This window comes from Berghia stephanieae, chromosome 4 (assembly GCF_034508935.2).
Source record: "Berghia stephanieae isolate SIO BIC M18660-M18661 chromosome 4, UCSD_Bste_1.3, whole genome shotgun sequence".
NCBI classification, from domain to species: Eukaryota; Metazoa; Mollusca; class Gastropoda; order Nudibranchia; family Aeolidiidae; genus Berghia; species Berghia stephanieae.
In genome coordinates this window covers 20,414,844-20,436,557 of record NC_088363.1, presented here as the reverse complement: position 1 = coordinate 20,436,557, position 21,714 = coordinate 20,414,844, and the positions used below count along the sequence as shown (strand labels likewise).

General features: G+C 35.6%; 2 protein-coding genes across 5 annotated transcripts in view; one reads left to right on the top strand and one right to left on the bottom strand.

The window, feature by feature from the left end:
- The window catches only part of LOC144970195 (uncharacterized), a 172,408-nt gene that overhangs the window by 37,989 nt on the left and 112,705 nt on the right, over positions 1 to 21,714 (bottom strand). The window lies entirely within an intron of this gene.
- Positions 909 to 17,193, top strand: LOC144970197 (protein meiotic P26-like). Its single transcript, XM_078909587.1, has 9 exons — positions 909 to 1,262; positions 1,455 to 1,577; positions 6,406 to 6,522; positions 6,843 to 7,103; positions 8,066 to 8,371; positions 13,449 to 13,797; positions 14,941 to 15,165; positions 15,619 to 15,706; positions 16,362 to 17,193. The coding sequence occupies exons 1-9, from the start codon at positions 954 to 956 to the stop codon at positions 16,480 to 16,482; spliced, it is 1,899 nt and encodes a 632-aa protein (XP_078765713.1). The 5' UTR covers positions 909 to 953; the 3' UTR covers positions 16,483 to 17,193.

Sequence of the window (21,714 nt, the reverse complement as noted above, 5' to 3'; positions counted from 1 at the left end):
TAAAGACCATTATGTTGCATGAAAGAAAACATATATGCAATCGTCTACTTTTTATCTGAACTCACCTCATTTTTACCCCAAAACGCCCTCTCAAGTGATGTACCAGGTTGGCAGCTATGCATTTCTATGTTATTTCATGTATTTTACAATTGTGCTTCTTGTGTATTGGTCCTTATCAAAGTTGAGGCAGTTGAATTCTTTCTTTATATTGTCTGTTCTGAAATTTTGGTCTCATTGTGGAAAGTGTAATTTTAACGATTCAAATGTGCTGGTACTAAACCCGATAATTTAGCAACTTTTGGACTGGCCTCTGTTATCTCAAACTTGTTAGTGTTAGTAATAGTAATTAAAAAGGCTGACTTTTATATGTTGCAATTCGATGAAGGGGGGTGGCACACGTTGTCCCCTCATGCCGGGCCAAATGAGCGTTCCTTATTTTATTTTTGAAAAGTTGGCAGCTATGCTATAGCTGGAATTACCTTTTAAAGTCATCATATTAATGACTTGCTTATTTGGCTTTTCTTTTATCTCCACAAGGCACCCAGTAATAGTAACACATTGTCTATCTCTTTCATTTATTATACTGCACTCATTTATTTTAAAAATCATGTCTGTGGTTTGTCAAAAATTTTGTCAATTTTTGTACGGCTCATTTACAGGTCTATAGATTTCATTCGGCATCAAGAACTTTTGATTTGCCAATTTCCAATGTTTGATATCCAAAGCTAAATTCTACCTTATTTTATCCACAGGATTAAAAGTACTAAACATGCACTGATATGATTCGCCCCCCCCCCCCCCCCCCCCCCCCCCCCACTCCCAAAAAATAAAAAATAAAAAAAAACAAAAACAAACAAACAAACAAAAGCTTAAACCTAAAATATCTTAAATTTTTGTCCCTTAGCATGGCTTCTGCATCAGAGAATGAATATGCTCCATCACCGACTGATGAGATGAATCTTAAGGAAGATCTTTCTGGGAGCGGTGGAGCTTTGGAAGATGACTATGCTGTAGATATTTGCCATATTTGTGAAAACAAGTTGAAGACACCTAAACTTTTATCATGTCTTCATGTGTTTTGTGAAGAATGTCTGGATAAACAATTGGAAAATGAGAATTCTGTTGACAGTGTCAGTAGTGCTTCCTTGAATTGCCCAAGTTGCAAACAGAAAACTCAATTGCCATCTCAAGGAGTAATTGGTTTGCAGTCTGATTTGGTTTTGGAAGATATTCTTCAAAAGGATTCTGAGGAAATAAAGCAGGTTTGTATGTGTTTTGATTATTCAGCAAATCTAATTATGAAAAGTAGAGGATATTAGTTATTAAAATTTTGAATTTTAAGTTTTCTTTGTCTATATTTTTTTCATTTAAATTCAGATTCTCCATGTTGTAACAGCTTTGTTATTAACTTGTTTCACATCTATCTTACTCTCGATATTTTTTTATTACTGCAGATTGGCTGTACCAGTTGTAAAGCTGAGGACAAGGCTGTTGCAAGATGCAAGACTTGTGAAAATCTTCTTTGTCCAAATTGTGTTACTGCTCATCAGTTCATGAGATGCTTCGAAGATCATCAGGCAAGTTATATTTTTTGTTTGTTCAATTTCTATCGCTACAAATTTAGGTCCTGACTGTCTTTCACAAGTCAAGAACTGCAAAAAAAAAAAAATAGAAAAAAAAGCCCCAAATATTTTTGCGCAATATCCACTAAATGTACTCAAAAGCACTTTACAGAGAGTCATTTACATCACCAACAGCAACACATAACATGTAGAATGAGTCACGACGTCTATAGTCAGTAATTAAAGTTTTTTTTTCGACAGAGACTCATTTTACACCCGAGTGAGTAAAGAGCCTTTTCCAAGGACTCATCAATGCACAGAGCGAGGCTCGAACCCAGGACCCTCTGCTCCGAAAGAGTGTCACACAGTGATGCCAAAACTCAGTATTATCGGGGAGAAAAAAAATTCCGGTCTTGAGAAAAAGTTTATGGGTTACTGGCAACTTCTGTCAAATTCTGGTGAGGTCATATTGCTCCAAAGGTCCCCCAACACCTCTATCACTACCACGACTACTATAGCCACCATCACTACAACTACAGCTACCACATCATCACTACCACTGCTACTACAACCACCACCACGTCGTCATCAATTCAATGACTACTACAACCACCACCACTACATCATCATCACTACCACTACTACTACTACTACAATAACCACCACCACCACCACGTCATCACTATCACTACTACTACAATCATCACCACCACGTCATTACTAGTAGAATTGGATGAAACTAAACAAACTTAATGACAAGACAAATGATAATTTTTGGAAATAGGTATCAACTCTCAAAAATATCTACAAATGAGGTACTAGGGGGTAAAAATGCTATTAAACCTAGTTCTTGTGTGAGAAATCTTGGAGTGTATTTAGATCAAGGGTTATCCATGGAAGATTATGTTAAAAAAATATGTCAATGTTGTAACTCACATGAGAAACATTGGAAGAATCAGATATTATATTGATGAGGATATTACAAAGATGCTTGTTAATTCTTTTATTACTAGCAGATTAGATTATTGTAATGCCCTTCTCATTGGCTGTCAAAGTAGATTAATTCATCAACTTCAAAAAAATTCAAAATAAAGCGGCTAGACTTATAGAATTAACGAAAAAAAGATCATATAACACCAGTTCTCCAGGAATTGCACTGGCTTCCTGTGAAGTTCAGGATAGAATTTAAGATATTGTGCTATGTTTTTAGATGTCTGGATGGATTGGCATCTGAATATTTGCAGGAAATGATTAAAAAATATGAACCCACTCGAAATTTAAGATCATATCAGTCCCAACTTCTAAAGGTTACCACCTCAAAATCCACTTTCGGTAAAAAAAAAAAAGCCTTTTCATCCATAGCTCCACGCCTATGGTACGCACTTAGTCCTAGGAGAAAGTCATGGGAAAATTTATCATCTTTCAGGAAATTTCTGAAGAATGATTTGTTCCTTGAGGCTTATTTTTCATGAAATAGATGTTGCTTAGATTTTGTTTTTGTATTCATGCTTATTATGTAGTGTCATGATTTTTAATTTTGTTGTTTTTAAACATTTTTTAATTATGTAAAGTGCCGCAGAGCACTATTAACGTGGATGTTTAGGCGCTATATAAATTCATTATTTACATTTACATTTACACCAATACTACTACAAATACTACCACCACATCACTATCACAGACCTGCCAACCAGTACGATTAATCATATTTTAGTACGATTTTTGGACCCCAAATACGCGGATACGATTTTAGTGGATTTAATACGATTTTTTTAAAGATGTGTGATGTGAATAATCTTGATGATACATTTGATGCATTGATACACACATGTCCTACACCAACTGTTGTCCGTGTTTCTGAATGAATGATGCATTACATTTAATACTGTAGTTATCATTTCAGTTGCTTATATGATGTGGTTTTCACCAATATTTTTCTCATACATTTTTGAGGATTTGCATAGATTTATGCATATATGCTTGTTTTATACTTTAAATAGTCTCAGACCACATTTAAACTTTTGCCACTTATTAAATAGAAAATTCTTAAATGAAAATTTAATTAAACCCTTCTTTGACTATGAAGCCTTCAATTAAAAACTGTATTGTGAATTAACTTAAACATAAATGGGTTATTTCCCTTTATAATAATTAAATTACTCTATTTTGATTTATAAAATTTATAATGATCTTTTTTTTTCTTTATTATTTTGTACGGGTCTTGAATTACAAAGTGGGCAGCTTTAAGAACGGTATTTGGTTCAAAATGAAGTTTTTAGAACCATTTTAGAAGTATTTAACTTGTCTCTCATATTACATACTTTGCGAATTTCCCATCATTTGACCAAAGTAATAGTATTAGTAGTATATAGAAGTAATAATAGCAGTAGTAGGAGTAGTAGTAGTGAATCCTCAAAAAAAATTAAAGAGAGAGAGAGAGAGAGAGAGAGAGAGAGAGAGAGAGATGGATCATTAGATAATATATATGGAAAATATCTTGCTACTGTTGCAAATTATCAATCTATTGAATTGAAGACCACTCTCCCAGATATTTTATCTCAAAACTTTCTCATAACTGATGTACTGGGCTAGAAGATATCACCATCACAACTTCATCAGCATCTTTTACCATCAACACCATGACATCATCACTTCTGCAACTGCCATCACAGCATTGTCACTGCCACAACCACCACCACATCACTTCTACCACCACCGCCACCACAGCTTCATCATCATCATCACCACCACCACCACCACTAGAGCACCATCGCTACAACAACCAACACTTCTTCCACTAACACTAGCATCAATACTACCAGCATGTTAAGGGTCTTTTGGTCATTTCTTTGAGTATTTCGAAAGCAATTTCCTTTGATATTGCAATTTCTGAGCCTTATGCTAATTTTAAATGGCCATTAAGTTTTAGTTTCTCGATAAATCGATAATTTTGTAATCACTAGAGATTGCTTGAATGATGAAGATCAGAGTTTATTTTGATTTGGGATTGATGTTAGCTTTTATATAAATTTTTGTATAGTGCGCACTTTTTTTCCACATGTGCAAACAAAATACACTTTTTTGCTAAAAAATACACTTTTTAGGGTCATGGAATACACTTTTCATCCTGGGAAGGTTGGCAGGTCTGCTATCAATACTACTACAACCACCACTACATCACCACTACCAGTACTACTACAACCATTCCCACCACATCATCACTTCCACTACTACAACCACCATCATCATCACTACCACTGCTACAACCACCACCACCACATCATCATCATCACTACCACTACTACTACAACAACATCACTACCAATACAACGACAACCACTGACCATAAATCATTGTCACTACCACTACTACAACCACCACCATTAGGTTTTGGAGCTTTACTTCAATTGAAATAAAGGGACTTTGGATAGAATGGTATTTGCAATGTGTTTACTTATCATATAGTTCTAACCAGCTATATCAATTTAGAATTATAGGATATATAAACACAATGCCAAATACCATCCAAATTTGTCTATTTGCGGGAATTCCTCTGAGTGGTGTCTGAAATTCCTGTGAACCAAATTTTAAGTTGACGCCTCTGGTCATACAGCAAAACCACATAGTCGTGCCGAAGTGTTAAATTTTGAGCCGATGGGCAGGGAAGTCCCTCTCACTGTCTTCTATCCCCTTATATCCGTTCTCCTTTTCCAGGTTACTTTCTGTCTTTGATGCCAGCTAGACTGTCAATTTTTGAATTTGAAAAACCAGAGAAATGCATAAAATATATATTTTTTTTGTTTTAAAAAGTCTTTTTGCATCAAATGTATTTTATATATATTTGTATACAGATAATTCAGAGCACAAATTTGAAAATATTGTCATTTATCACGACCCCACTTAGTGCACCTCACACTCGCATTTGCTTCTATATATGTTGAAACTGACCTCTCATGGTGAGCAGGCGGTCACTTATGTCTTATCAACCTTATCTTTTCTGAGTTGCTCTCTGTATTTATATTGGAATGAGATTACTTGGTTTGCCCTGATAGGAGTCCTTGGCTGAGAGGGAAACAGTCAAATGTGTAGTATTAGTTTTGGTAGATTTTTTTTCCTAGTAATTCATCTCTCTTGTTATTGTTATGTACAGTTATATTTTTTGTTTTGAATTTCATGTTTTGTGAATTTTTGAGTATATGCCTTTTGCTGGGATCCTGTGCTTGTCTGATGGAACTTGAGATGATCTCAAAGCATATTGGAACCAACATATGTTCCTGTGTGAACTAGTCCCATTAGTCTTACCTTTTCTCAAGTGCTTAAATTGTAGATGTAGATTTTAAAAATTTCATCCCATCTAATTTTTTATTGGCGAGGAAGTGACTTAAAATTGTCGAAAGCATCTTTAAACATGTTTAACTCTCTCCTTCCCGACCATTTTCCGGATTTTCCCCAAAATTTCACACCCAACCTATACAAAAATAGATTTCTCTCACTCAAAACACAAAATCTGCTAGTTCTTGCTATACATATTTTATTTTTCTGCTAAACGAGCTCTTCAACACTTAATATACTTTAACTATAGCAAATATTTTTGTTCAAATATGATGTAAAAAAGAAATTTGAATGACAAAAGTGTTGACTGCATCGTAACAAATTTTGATTCATTTTAACATTTCAGCTATTTAAAATTTTCAAAAAGGAATCTAAATGCTTAGTAAAGTGAGAAGCCGTACCTTATTTTAAAGATATATCTTAGTCCCATTAATATATGGTATATCTGTATTCTATTATTGCTCCCTTAGCCAGTTCAAATATAAATGTCCATATTCTTTCCCTTCCTCAGGTTGTGACTTTTGAAGATATGATTAAAAGTGGAGAAGGTATTGAGCATCTTAGAAAGCCAATTTTTTGTTCCTTGCATCCTCTCGAGAGCATAAAGTTTTTTTGCTCAAAATGCTTGGTAAGTTGCTCATGGTCTGATAATAAATGATTTGTTTCTTCAAGCTAAAATTTTTGAAAATTTTCTAAAAGTTAAGTGATCTTACAAATTCTATAAAACGCAGTGCGTTAAGTTAAATATTTATTTGTCACCAAAATTTGGATTTTTGTCCAAATGCAAGATCCTGAATTCTCCATATCACACAGGTCTGGTATCTTGGGGTTACTCATATGGTATACATCAATCACATTGCTGTTATTGCCTGCCCATTTATTGTTGTATATTTTACAATAGTTCCCCCTGCTTCTCAAAGTCCTAAGCTTTTTAATTTTGTATTACAGGTACCAGCTTGTGGTGATTGTGTCTCAAAAGTACACGCACAGCATGAAAACTACATAAGTCAAGTGACGAATGCCGTGTGCAAAAACAAGGACACTTTGATTAAACTTGCTGACGAATGTGGAAAGAAGCTGGAAAATTGTCAGAAGATGAATTCCAACCTCAATTTAGCTTTTGAAGAGCTAGAGATGCAGAAAGATAGTACCAAAGGACTGATCAATGAAACATTTCAAAGTTACAAAGCAATCCTTGAGGAGGCAAGAGTAAGTGTTGAGAATGATCTCAATTATATGATCTCTCAATAGGGTTGTAAGCTTGGAAAATGTCTAGAATTTTTTTTATTATTCATGTTTGAAAGACTTCATGAAAGAAAATGTTTTGTCTTGAATTTTCAGGCTAGGAAAATTGGGAATATAGCCACGACCACATCATCACTACAGGCACCATAGCAGTAATACTACCTTTACAAAGACAGTCACTGCATAATCATCATCATTATTGTTATCATTTCCACTACTACCACAGCTATAGCTCTTTTCAACGTCTCTGCGTGTACAATTTTCTTCAATTTCAATTGTCTGATAGATTTCTATAAAACTTGATTGTAACAATAGCAAATTATTTTGTTTGCTCTTTGAATGTGTACAGCTAGTTCAAAAGTCAGCAAATTAGCCATACCTATAAAGCTAAAATTATTCTAATATTATTATTTCTATGTATAATGAATGCAGCCTGTAGTCATGTTCCACCCACTGCCAAGCTTTTACTCACTATCATTACTCCTGATATTGAGTGGCTATAACATGGAAAGGTTTTGTGTATAATGCTCGGATCTTTTTATATGAATGTGGACTGAGAGAAAATCAACTGTTTGCAATGCCAAACAGTATATATCCACATATTTTCACATGAAAATAACCACAGAAGTTATTGTGATGTTGTTGGCAAAGCCATACATTGATAATCTGATAACAAAATTTATATAATTTTTTAAAAGAAGATGAAAAGGAAACATTATTTTTTTCTTTTCTTCTTTGTAGCCTTTACTGTACCGATGCCGTGCCTACATCACCACAATATTTCTTAGCCTTTTATGTGCATTTGTTTTAGTTGCTTAATCCATAACCCAGGCAAAGGTTGTGTTTATGAGAATAACACTATTTGACTTATCGGTTAAACATTGTCTGGTTGTCGTTTATCACTCGATTAACTTTGATCTTTTCAGGATGCTTGTTTGAAAGAATTGGATGACTTACATGAGAAACGGGAGATAGGATTAATGGAAGGTATGCACACTCTCTCTAATTATGAGAGCAGACTCAACCAAGCTAAAGCTTTCATTGAACGCACATGTGGCCATGGACATGCTGGTCAGATTGCCCAGTTGCTGCAGATGACATTTATTCAATTGGACACCCTCTTCAAGGGCTTTGACATGCCTCAAGTACCCCCGAATACGGAATTCAAAACGGATACTTCATCTTTCAAGAATGCTGTTAATCTTACCTTTGGATCCTTTTCCAAAGAGAAGGTAAATTGGGTTTTTTTTCTTTTCATCTTCTCATGTACAGTCCTACTACTTGAAAAAGATTTAATTGGTATCTTCTTGAATCTTCCTTTAATGTCCACTTTCACTCATGAAGATTTTGACATGAACAATAACATTTAAGGTGAAAATTCAGCAGTGATCTAGAAGCTCTGTAAATAAATCTTAAGTGGGTGCAGATATAACTTCCTGCGGTAAATAGTCCCAATCTGTGATGATTCTGGGGTAAAAATGAAAATTTTCTGAGGTCTTTGGTTAATGTCAGGGGGATGAAACTGTCCATGTGGGAAGTCCTGGATGTTCTAGTCGGTGTTTGGAGATCAGGATGAAATCACCACCAGGTAGTTCTTTATCTTATACATCACGCCAGACATGCTATTTTCCTCGTAGTTTTGAGTGACTTCCATTCAAGTTGATCAATCGTGTTGCTCAAAGTTGATGTGTTGTCATAGTTTCCCGTAACAAAACAAGTGGCTTGTCTCTGTATTGCCTCCAGTTTATCAACGTGTTTGGGTGTGGGTCCCAAAAAGTGCATGCATATTCAATTTGTGATCAAACTAATGACTTTTATGCTAATGATTTTAGGCTTATTGATTTAATCTTTAAATTTTTTCGGAGGAAACCCAGGGTTCTATTTGCTTTTTATTGTGATGTTAATGTACTCGTCCCATTTTAAGTCTGGTTTTATTGTTATTCCTAAATATTAGGCCCTTGTTATGTACTCTATGGTGTGGTTGTGTAGCTTGTAATTGCATGGGTTTGGAGATGGATTGATATATCATTGCATTTCTCTGGATGAATTTCCATGCGATGCCTCTGTTCCCAAGCTGCCAGTTGTCAAGGTTGTGTTGCAAATGTGCTCCATCTTCTTGTGATTTTATGATCAAGTATGCAATAATGTCGTCTGCAAAAGGGCGAACTTTAGAATCAAGAGCATCTGCCAGGTCTTTGATATAAAAAAAAAAAGAGAGTGGGACCAAGGACTGAGTCTTGAAGAACATTTAATTCAACTGGAACAGACTTCGACGATTCACTGTCGATAATCACTGATTGGGTACAGCCTTTCAGGAAGTTGTCAATCCATCTGTTGATTTTTCCATTTATCCCATATTGTCTCTGTGGCATAATATGTTGTGGTCAACTTTGTCAAAGGCCATTATAAGTACATCAGTTTGTTGGCCCTTCTCGAGAGAATTTGAAATGTCATCAGTGAAGCTGAGCGCCTGGCTGGACCTAAAATCATTTTGGAGTTCATATCTGTGTATTTCATTATCTGGCTGACAATGATGTGCTTGCTTGGGGTACAAGTGAGAGACACTGGGCAGTTATTTGAAGGAATCATTCTCTGTCCTTTTTTATAAATGGGAGATACATTATCTGTTCTCCAATCCCCTGGTACTTCACCAGTGTCAAGTGATCTCTGAAAAATCAACGGAGGCAGGGTGCTGAACTCTTGCTTGGATGGTTTCTGGTCCACTCATAGATTTATAAATAGTAATAGATAGGCTGAGCAGTGGTACGATGTCACACTGGGGACGCACACCATTAGGTTAAGACCCCCACTCACTTCGTTCAGGCGTGGCTGGTTAGCAGCTACTCTCTCTCTCTCTCTCTCTCTCTCTCTCTCTCTCTCTCTCTCTCTCTCTCTCTCTCTCTCTCTCTCTCTCTCTCTCTCTCTCTCTCTCTCTCTCTCTCTCTCTCTCTTCTCTCTCTCTCTCTCTCTCTCTCTTTCTCTCTCTCTCTCTCTCTCTCTCTCTCTCTCTCTCTCTCTCTCTCTCTCTCTCTCTCTCCTCTCTCTCCCCTCTCTCTCTCCTCTCTCTCTCTCTCTCTCTCTCTCTCTCTCTCTCTCTCTCTCTCTCTCTCTCTCTCTCTCTCTCTCTCTCTCTCTCTCTCTCTCTCTCTCTCTCACTCTGCTGTTTTTCATTGACGTAACTGGTTCTTTCAGTTATGCTGTTTTCTGCAGTTTGTTTGAGGGTTAAAGGTTGCTTTTTAGAAAGGACAGACTGAAATTTGGCATTTAGGGCTGTTGCTTTGTCAAAAGCTGTGGTGAGGAGCTTTTCATCGTCATTGATTGAGGCTATTCCACTTCTGTCCATACCAGTAAATTTGTTTCTGTTCTCATCATGGCTAAACATGTCCTCCACATAGTCTCAATATTTTTTGACGCAACAGTGTATTTCTCTTTATAACTGTGCTTGTTTGTCTTTTTATACCTTTTATAACAGCTGTCATGCTGGTTTATCATCTTTCTTATTGACTTAGTGAGCCACGGTAGGCTGTTTATGATTCTACAAGTTTTATGTGGTATATTTCTCCTGATTCCTTTCTCTAGAATATGTTTGAATTTTTGCCAAAGTTCTTCAGTGCTAAGTGTTGGCATGTTTAAAAGCTCTTTAGCTGTTTCAGTAATTTCATTTCTCAGACCTTAGTTTGCTTTTCTGTTGGTTCCTCTATTAGCTGAGTGAGCGCACTGTCTTCTAAGATATTCAAAAAGTCATTGTGCAAAAGGGGTCTTTACTTTTAATGTTTAAGATTTCCAGTCACAAGTTAAAATCTCCTGTTATGAAGATGCCATTGGTGATGGTGTTTAATTTCATCATACAATTCTTGAATAGCTCCAAGCTTTCTTCATCACCCATATTGGGCGCATAGAAGGAGCACATGTAAAGTGCCCTGGATATTTTGATTCATATCATCTCACGCTTTGCTCCGGTTCTGGTACTAATGAGATTATATACTCTTGGCTAATGGCAATAAAAACACCCCTGGCCATTAAGGTTGCGGTCTTTACGATATATGTTGAATTACGATGGGAAATATTCATTATCCTGAATAGAGATAATCAAATCATGACTCAGTGCCAATGATAATGTCTAATTTCTTATTGTGTACAATGTTAATAAATAACACATGTTTATTTTTAATTGATTGGCAGTTTAAGTCCATTAATTTGAGATTTTTCTTAGCATTTTGTTTATTTTGAACACTTTTTATATTGTTATAACCGAACCAGGAGATTGTTTACTATGTGTGTCCATTGCTTTAATAGAAAGTTCTGGTTTAAAACTCCACTATTACTATATGTTGATTCATTTATGTGAGCTGTCTTGTCATGTAATTTTTTATAGTGTCAGCAATGGGCATGATCTATATTACATTTCCATGTGCTCGAGGTCATTGGTCACAGTGGAATATGTGCTCAATGTGACCCACATAGTGAAGAGTGTTCACAGTTTTTGAAATATCTAACATCACGACTGGTCATTTCGTTCAGCTTGACACATGGGTATGTTTCCAACTTTCATAAAGCAGCGGGTTTTCATCTCTGAAGAATTATCCAGTCGTTGGACAGCAACAAATCATGTGATTGATGACTTCGTTGGACAAAACATGAATATAGATTGCTCCCATTGGCACATCAATCCGTGTTATTGTCCTTTTTCCTCCTCTGCTTTGACTATCTTGACAAATCATATTTGTAAATAGTTGGGACTCTTTGAGTGGTTTTTACCACGTGTGTTATGTAAGGTAGGTGGTGGGGTTTCATGTTTTGATTATTACAGGTGTGTTGAGTAACTGTGTGGTGTGATTGCAAGGTGAGTTGTTGTCTTTTTTGTTTCAGTGTTATAGATTTTGTGGGAATGGTTGTCAGTGTTAAAGGTGATCTGTGCATGAAGTTTTCTCTGTGGCCTATTGTTTTTGATAGTTTCAATCATCCTGTTTTCTCCTACCTCCTCTTGGTCTAATAACATTTTTGATGGATATTTATGGATGACGATTCCAATTCGACACATAAAGATGTAAACAAATAAAATGTCCTGAGATCTAAGATGTGTAAAATTTGTTTTAAATGTCTTAATAACTCTAAAAATATTTGATGAATATCTACAATTTACTCCAGGATATCACAAAGTACATATAGAATTCCAATGATAAAATGCGTGTACATTATTGAAAAGTCACAAAGATAGCAGAGCTTCTAGAACACAGCTGTGCTTGTTACACGTGTTAAATTATATATACAGATTTTTTAAAGGTCAATATAGGTCAATTTGGATATTTTTCCCCTCTTGATTCAGTTATTTAACCAAAATTCTAGAGGAAATTTTTTAGAAGTTTCACTGTTTTTGTGTTTGTACAAACTGAGGGACATAAGTACTTTTAAAGTGACAGAACTATGGGTAAACACCATACATTTTGTTTTCTTTAAAAAAAATTATTTTCTTATTATTGTAGCTTGTAACAGGTCTTTGTTGATAAATTTTGTAGCTTGTGTAAGGCCTGTGCTGACAGTTTCTTTTTCTCTGGAATTTTCCCTTAGGTTAAAAAAAAATCCTGTCTCTCTTCCTGATAATTTCCATGATGTATGATGTTAATGCTTATTATAATGAACTGTTGATGACATAATTCTGTTGAATTTCATGTTATATATCATCATATGGACATGCATTTTTTGGAGAAGGTTTTTCAGGTTTTATGTTCAACCGTCTCTCCATAATGGGCAGGGAAATACTTGTTCTGTCTTCTATCCTCCTGTATCTATTTTCCAACTGCTTTCTGTCTTTGTCTTGGAATGAGATTACTTGGTTTTGTCCTGACCTTGGCTGAGAGTGAAACAGTCAAATTTATAGTAGTTTTGGGAGATATTTTTTTCCTTGTAAATCATCTCTGTTATGCACAGTATTGTGTTTTGTTTACATGTTATTTATGATTTGTAAGCATTTGAGTGTGTTCCTCTTAGTGGGGACCTGTGCTTGTGTCTGGACGTGACTTTTTTTAAGGTAATCTCAAACTAAGTACTTTGATAGTGTGCTCTTGGAATCTACATCCGTTTCCCATTTGAAGCAATTCCTCTTTGTCTTACATATTCTTGGATGCTTTATTGTAATTCTAGAACTTACTACCATCCCATTTTCTTCCTTTTTACTGGCACTGATATGACCTTAATGTGTTGCAAACGCTGTAAAACCCTTAAACACAACAAACAAAAACTTTTTTGTTTAGTTGACAATCTCCCCCATTTATATTCTCTCTGCTAACAGAAAAAAATTGTATTTTGCAGCAACTTTCTGTAAACCTGCCAATCTTGGGAAGTGGTTCATTTCCAGGGCAGAATATGGACTCTGCTGTTATTCAGTCTCCAAATAGCATGGAGCTGATGAACCTTGGTCTTGGGGAAATGCCCGTGAATATTGGAGTATCACAGAGCATACCCACCAGCTCTGGATTACCAATCAATGTACTGTCTGGCCTTCACTCCTTGAATATTCAAAATCAAACTGGTCATGCTAGTGGCAATAACAGCCCCCTCTCGGACAGTGGCATCTCTGTTGATAACATCAGTCACGGCAGTGGAGGGAATACAGCCATGTTCAATGCTGCAACTGCTGCAAAAATGCAGCATAATCAAAGTGAGTCATAATTTTCATTTTACAATTTGAATTTTAGAGGAATGAACTTGAAATATATAAGAAGAGCATAGTTTTTATTTCTCGTTGCCTTGGAAAATGTAATCAAAAGCAAAACAAACCCATTAGCAATTAATGCTTTTTCTTCTTCTTCTTCTTCTTCTTCTTCTTCTTCTTCTTCTTCTTCTTCTTCTTCTTCTTCTTCTTCTTCTTCTTCTTCTCCTTCTCCTCCTCCACCTCCTCTCTCTCTCTCTTTCTCTCTCTCTCTCTCTCTCTCTCTCTCTCTCTCTCTCTCTCTCTCTCTCTCTCTCTCTCTCTCTCTCTCTCTCTCTCTCTCTCTCTCTCTCTCTCTCTCTCTCTCTCCGGCACCACACACAAAGCATTTTATATACGTACGAATTGCCACAATACTCCATAATTTTATACAGATTCTTAGTGATTTTACTGTTTTTTCATTATGCACAAAAACATAAGAATTCAAAAACAGAACATTGTCAAAGAATGCAGATAATATTCTCAAAATCAAAACAAATAACTAAAAATATTGGAAACAGAACTTTCCTGGCAACCCCTGAGAGAAAATCGCGGGTGTTGAAGCAGATTTCGTGAACTGTAAGTTTACGCATGAAAAAACAATATAAAAATTTTCATCCAATTTTAATTGGAAAGTAGGTGAAACAGAAAGAAAATTTATCGGCGGTTAATATGACATCACTGTTTTTATGTCCGAAAACATAAATTTAGGTGAAAAATAGGTTTGACAGCAGGCTAATATGACATCACTGTTTTTATGTCCGAAAACATAAATTTAGGTGAAAAATAGGTTTGACAGCAGGCTATCTAAGAGTGTCGACTTTACAATCAGTGTCGAAATTCGGGCGTCCTACCTTATCTTATCTGTATTTTTTTCACAAAATTTACTTGTGTCCCCAGGTCATGTCAATGACTGAAATTAACGCTTCATCAATCATTTATATTTGTGTGCCTATTTCTAGTTTGTCTCTATTGGTTTTTGAGAAAGATAAACCCAAATGTGGTTACCCTTTGGGAGAGGTAAGAATCTTTCTAGCCTTTATGAATTCTATTTTAGTTTTTATATTTTAATTTTGGCCCATTTCTGAAATCACTTCTTTTTCTCCATTGTAGGTCCTTTGTTAGGGTCAGGAATGGGTGCTACTGGGCATACGCCCACAAGTTCTGTGTCAGCTCCTATGGACGGTAAATCTGCAATCTTGCCCCGTGATGTCAGCTGTAGGACCACCTCTGTTCAGAATGCAAACATTGAGGAGCTTGCTAATTTGTTGAATCCTTCACCACTTAATGGTGTTTTCAACAATTTTACAGGAACTTTTGTAGATCCATTTCCTCAAGGTAAGCAAAATGGTGTCTTATTTATTATCCATAAACTTATCAGAGGGGGATAACAGTGGTGTTCAAGGAAAGCCTTCCGATTAAGTGGCATTTCAATGAACTGATTCCGTGGACAGCCTTATTGTTGGAACAATCTATCAATACAATAAACATCTAGCAACTGCAGTAGTATTTGTAGTAATGTGTAACTTTATTGAAACTGAAACAGAACTTCAAATTTCAACATAACATGCCTTTTGAAATGATGGGAGTGAAAAGACTGATCACACATTTGTAAGGAATTGTCATATCTGGAAAGTGCATTTTTTTATGATTGCCTTTGGGAAGGCCTGCAGTTTAATCAAAGTACACACAAAATTCAGAAGCTATGTCTAATAGTGAAAAGATTGAGTTAATTTAGGATGCAATTTGCTAATTAAGAGCATAATGAGTGGTCTTTTTCTTTGTTCCTAGGCGAACAAGCTATTTCATCCCCAGACAGTTTGGGAGGTGAGCCATACCCTCCTTTGTCAAGATCTAAGATGCATCCCATGCAGATCAGGTTAGTTTCAACGTTTGAAGTTTCATTGTTTGAAAATTTGAGTTCATGGTTATTGTTTGTTTATAATTTATTGCTTAAGATTTATTTTTTTTAAATTTGAAAATAATTATTCGACAGTGGAGCACAGACCCCAGGTAGAAGCAAAATGTTTGTTTTATCGGTCTAACCCTTTCACATACATTTTTCTATGACCCTTGCTACTGCTTTTTTTTTTTTGTTTGTTTTTTGGGCACATTTGTTCCCCACCTCAAAAAAAATAAAAATTATTGAGATTATTTTTTGACGATCATGTGTTTACAAATGCAAAGGTTTAATAATAAAAAACAAAAAAAACAAACATTAAAATTAAAAGTAAGTCTAAGTATAGTTCATTTTGAATAAGAATTTTTGAATTTGCAAAAAAAAATTGGCAAGTTAAAAAAAAAATAGACAATTATATTTATTTTTTTCTCTCAGGGGTTGCCAGGAAAGTTCTGTCTCCAATATTTTTAGTTATTTGTTTTGATTTTGAGAATATTATCTGCCTTCTTTGACAATGTTCTGTTTTTGAATTCTTATGTTTTTGTGCATTATGAAAGTAATTGGATTGTTGCGTCCAGTGCAGTTTTGTTATTAGCATTTATTGCAGTTTGGTTATTTGAACATTTTTTTCCAGCAGGTTTCAAGGAAGTGGTGGTGGTGGGCTCGAGGATACTGAGATTGGACACTGGGGGCCAACACGGAGTAAAATATATGAAGTTCCCTTGAGGTCTATATTTTTTTCAAATAATTATTAAGAAACCTTTATATATATATAAAATTATTTTTTAATAGATGTTATATATGTATGTAGATGAATTGTTCTCATAAAATTCTATGAAGATCTCTGATCAATACAAATTTAATTGGGTGTGAGATACCACCCATATCGTAGTAAGACAAAGATTAGACTTAATAGGATATCTTTCAATCAGTGAGACATCAAGAATGATATCCAATTAAATTAACCATTTAGTTTGTCATTTTACTATACATCATTGTTGAATAGTAAGGAATAGAATCAAGGATTCTTTAACAACCCTTTAAAGTTGCGGTGTTTCTGGGATATAAAATATAAAAAAGGGAGTTGGTAGCTCTCAGATGTTTTATTTTGTGTTAAGGTTAATTTTGATCTTCACATTGCTCCCAAAAAATGATTTTATCATTGTTTGGATTGTTGATTGCTACCTTGAGTAAATGAATCTTACGTTCTGGATTTTTTTTTATCGTGACAAATTTTTACTAAGATTAAAATAGACAATGAATCTTGATAATTTTAGGATTAATTAGGCAAAGAATTAAAGAAAAGTTGATAGGTCATTCCATATCATTATTGGTGAGAATTCCACATCTGAAATATATTCAGTAATCTATCATCATTTGACTCGGGGATTGTTTTTATACTCTTATCAATTTTGTCCTATTTTATACAAAAATATCAAAATTATCTGACATCCCCCCCCCCCCCCAGTCCTGCCTTAAATTCTCCTTACCGACCATTTTCAAGACATGTCATACTCGACCAACACATTTTTCTTACAGCTCAGCATAAGTACATACTATATATTAAAGCGAGACAAGTTTTACGAAACAGCATTACGTTCATTGGTCAATGTTTGTCCCCACATGCCAGAAATGCTGGTGATTGAGAATTTCTAGGACAGTCTTGCCGGTTGATTGATGCTTTTGCCCTGGATCGAGTTCCTGACCTCCCATAGTGAGCAGGGAGGCACTTACTTCGTCTTTCAATATCTGTTTTTCAACACACATTGTCTTTGTCTTGGGATGAGGTTACTTGATTTTATCCTGGCCCTGGCCGGATACCTTAGTCAAAAGTATAGTTAGTTTTGGGAGATGATATTTTTTTCCTTGTAAATCATCACTCTGTTTTGTATTGTTATGTGTTCTGTAAACATTTGAGTGTTTTCCTCTCAGTGGGATCCTGTGCTAGTGTCTGGATAAGACTTTTAGGTGATCTCAAACTTAGTACATTGATGGCATTGCTCTTGGTATCAACATCGGTTCCCTATTTGAACCAATTCCTCTTTCGTCTTACTTTTTCTTCAGTGGTTTTGATTGTAAATCTAGATTATGTTCTCTTTTTACTGGCGCTGATATGACCTTAATGTGTTGCAAGCGCCATAAACACCTTAGAAACAAAAATAAAAGATACTTTTGGTGGTTAATTGGTATTTTTACTGGTGAGGGAGTTGATAATTCACCTGCATTTGCCACCATTACCACATCATTTACTACTGTATCACCACTACTACTGCTTTCGAAATTTTTTGCGAAGCATCTCTTTTTATGTCAGTTATCACATATTTATATTAAGGTCATCTATATTTTTAGACTCTTTAATATTTGCATTCAGTATAATGTAAAGTACACTTTATAGTGTTGATGGGTTTGAATCATATATTTGGGTTCAGTTTTGATTTCTGGTTTGTAAGTGATAATGATTTTTAAGTGTCATTGATTGTTACTAGAAATTTTTCATGAATATTACATTTACATACTGATCTGCCCTAACCAACAAAAGGACAGTATCTCTCAAAAAATCATAAAATCACTTTTTTTACTAAATCGAATCTCTGGGACATAGGGAAGCTTACAAAGTTGTCAGAATGATCATAACTCAAATATTTTTGAAATTAGAGGCAATCAAAAATTTGCTTGAAACAGTATCCTATTTCAACCCCATCGTTAACCAACAAAAGGACAGTATCTCCGACGGCCGTATTCCGCCCCGTAAATATTGACGGCGTCCGTGAGCATGCGGTGGCGTCAACGAGTGGCGTGACGAAGATGCCGCCGTATGGCGAGCAATACAATGCGAAACTGTTGGTGACGATTTGATTGGTTGACGCATAAGTCGCCAACGCCAATGACGTCATCCGTAACATGACATAATAGAGGAGCACTGTAACTTTCTATCGCGTTGTTGTTTACATGAGAGAGAGAGAGAGAGAGAGAGAGAGAGAGAGAGAGAGAAACACACACACACACACAGAGAGAGAGAGAGAGTCAGTAACAAAGAGAGAGAGAGATGGATGCAGAGAGATATATTTTTAAAAATAAATAAATAAATAAGAGAGAGAGAGAGAGAGTGTTTTAACGTGTATTCATTGGGAATGGGAGGGAGGGTGGGGTCTTTTGAGACAATAAACAATGTGAGTAAACCATTGTCTACTATATAAGAAGTCACTGAAGTGAACCCAAAGAAAAAGGGGAGGAGAATTTAGTAGCTGACAATTGACCACTAGGGGTTGTGATAACGAGTGGCAGGTCCTAAATAACTCGACGTTGCAACTCAAAGAAGAAGATTCAATATGATTTCATGCAAGTCATTACAAATTAAGCCCAACCCGCTCCTCTTCAAGCTGTCATCTGACTCAAAATGGAAACAATGTAACACATGATTTGACCAGTCCCATTTTTTAAATTGCAATCTCATTGGTCAATATGTTTCCCATCATTGATTGACTTTGACTTCTTTTGAAACGAAGGGCTTTCTAATACTATCCCTACCTATTCTTTGCTCCACCCCCTCCCTCCTTTTCCCCGTTTGTTTATCTACCTGTCTCGCTCGCTCTCTTTGTCTCCCTCGTGTTTCTTTCACACATACAACCACACACATAAACACACACACACACACACACACAGTCACACGCACACACATATTTATATCTTTATTCTATTTAGCTCCCGCCCTCTATAATGCACAAGCTCTCTCTCTCTCTCTTCTCTCTCCCCTCTCTCTCTCTCTCTCTCTCTCTCTCTCTCTCTCTCTCTTCTCTCTCTCTCTCTCTCTCTCTCTCTCTCTCTCTCTTCCCCACCCCCCCGTTCGGGGCGGTGGGTCACATAATTAATAATAATAATAATAATAATAAAAATAAATAAATAAATTACCGTGTAAAATGTCAAAAATTAACTCCCTTAGTCTAACCGCTTACTCTATATAGAATCGAACGAATGACCTTCACATTCGACAGCAGCAGTAGTGACATACAACAACGCGTATGTTTGACCCAGTGACATCTAAGTTTGACCTCGTCCGTTGGATGTTAAAAGTGGAAATTCCTGCTTTTAACAACTGTTTGGATTGCAGTTCTTATATCTTTGGCTAAATCATGCGCCCGTGATTAAAGACTAAATTGCTGCAGACACTGAGTTCAAAATCAATCTAATCTATGACAAAAGTTGTAAATATTCACGTATTACTTTCCACCAGATCAACATATCAAGCTAGCTATTTAGTGGCTGATTGGTGGGCAGAGGGCTTTATAAACAAGTAATAAAAAATGAGAAAAAAAAACAGAAAGCAAAACCATTACAAAACTTTATACAGCTGGCAATAAAAAACTGATCCCTTGCTTGTTGGTCGGATGCTCAACCAAACGTCTAACTTAAGTATACTTATTTTTCATTCATTTCAACTAATTAGTGTGTGTGTGTGTGTGTTTGTGTGTGTGTATGGGTGTCGGTGTGACTGTCTGTCCAGGCGTTTTTTTGTTTTTTTTTGTGTGTTTTTCTTTTTCATCGTCTTCATATCTCTCACTTTCCACACATCCTTCAATTTTTTGTCTAAACTTTTGGAGAAGGTAGTACTGACACAATTATTATCTCATCTTAAGAACAACAGTTCAGTCAGCCTACAAACAGCAACACAGTACTGAAACGGCGCTTCTTAAAATCTTTTGTTATATAATGCGGATGCTAACAATATCAATTTATTATGCCTTTAAGATCTTTCAGCTGCCTTTGACACAATTGACCATTACATTTTGTTAAGAAGACTAGAAAATACGTTCGGCGTAAAAGGAATTGCCCTTAAATGGATTACACCATATTTACAGGATCGATGGCAGACTGTCGTGGTGAATGGTATTCAGACAGAACAAGTTTTACTAAACTTTGGAGTGCGTTCTTGGCCCTGTCCTTTTTTTTCCTGTATAAGCACCCCCTTTCTCGTGTGATATCCAGATTCAATCTGAGTTATTTTAATGCTGGTGATACGAAATTTATGATTAAGTGCCCCTAAGTAATTTACAATTCTTAATACAACGAATTTCGAGCTGTTTTATGAGATTAAATCTTGGATGTACCATAACAAGTTAAAATTAAATGATAGTAAATGATAGTAAAACTGAGATTTTAATGTGTGGAAGGCAAATAATTCACCTATTACTCTCGGAAATAGCACAACAGAATTTTCAATTAAATCAAAAAACCTTAGCGTCATCATTGGTAAACATCTTTCCATAACAAGCTGCTACGTGAATAACACCATACAATCTATGTACATAGAAATGAATAAAATAAGCAAAATTCGTAATTTAATGTAGCAGAACTTTTAATTAATTCCCTTGTTTTATCTAAATTGTACTATTGTAACTCCCTGTGGGCGAAATTAGCTAAAGACAAAATATTTTTTTTGTTCATCTTATTAGCTCATAATTTAGGCACCTTTTAAATTTAGTAAGAATGATGTCGCCTATTTCATTCAGTATAAATGTACCAACAGATTTCGTTCCATTTCATGCTTTTCGTTTCCTATGACAAGGAAGATATTGATTTTAAAACAAAAAGGTATGTGTGTTGTACGTGTTGGGGGCGGGGGAAGGGGGACATACCCTATTTCCCAGCTATTCTTAGGTTTAATTCACTATCACTCACTCACCCCAATATTGTACAATGACAAAACCCTGATACACAATTAAAGTCTAATTTACAAGATAGCCAAAATCATCAATAAGCGTAAATTAAAGCTATTATGCTTAATAAAAATAGACTCATCTTGAAAAAGGAGTCAGGGTCTAAAAGATTGAGGAATAGTCTAATGTAGTAATATTATATCAGAGTCACGCCTACAAACTTGACGGAGATAATTTATTCATTCCCCTCACGCCAGGTCAACCACACTTAGCCTTGCCTCTCACTCGTCCGTGATGGTGAGTGCTCGCCCTCGCTGACGTAAAACGTTTGTC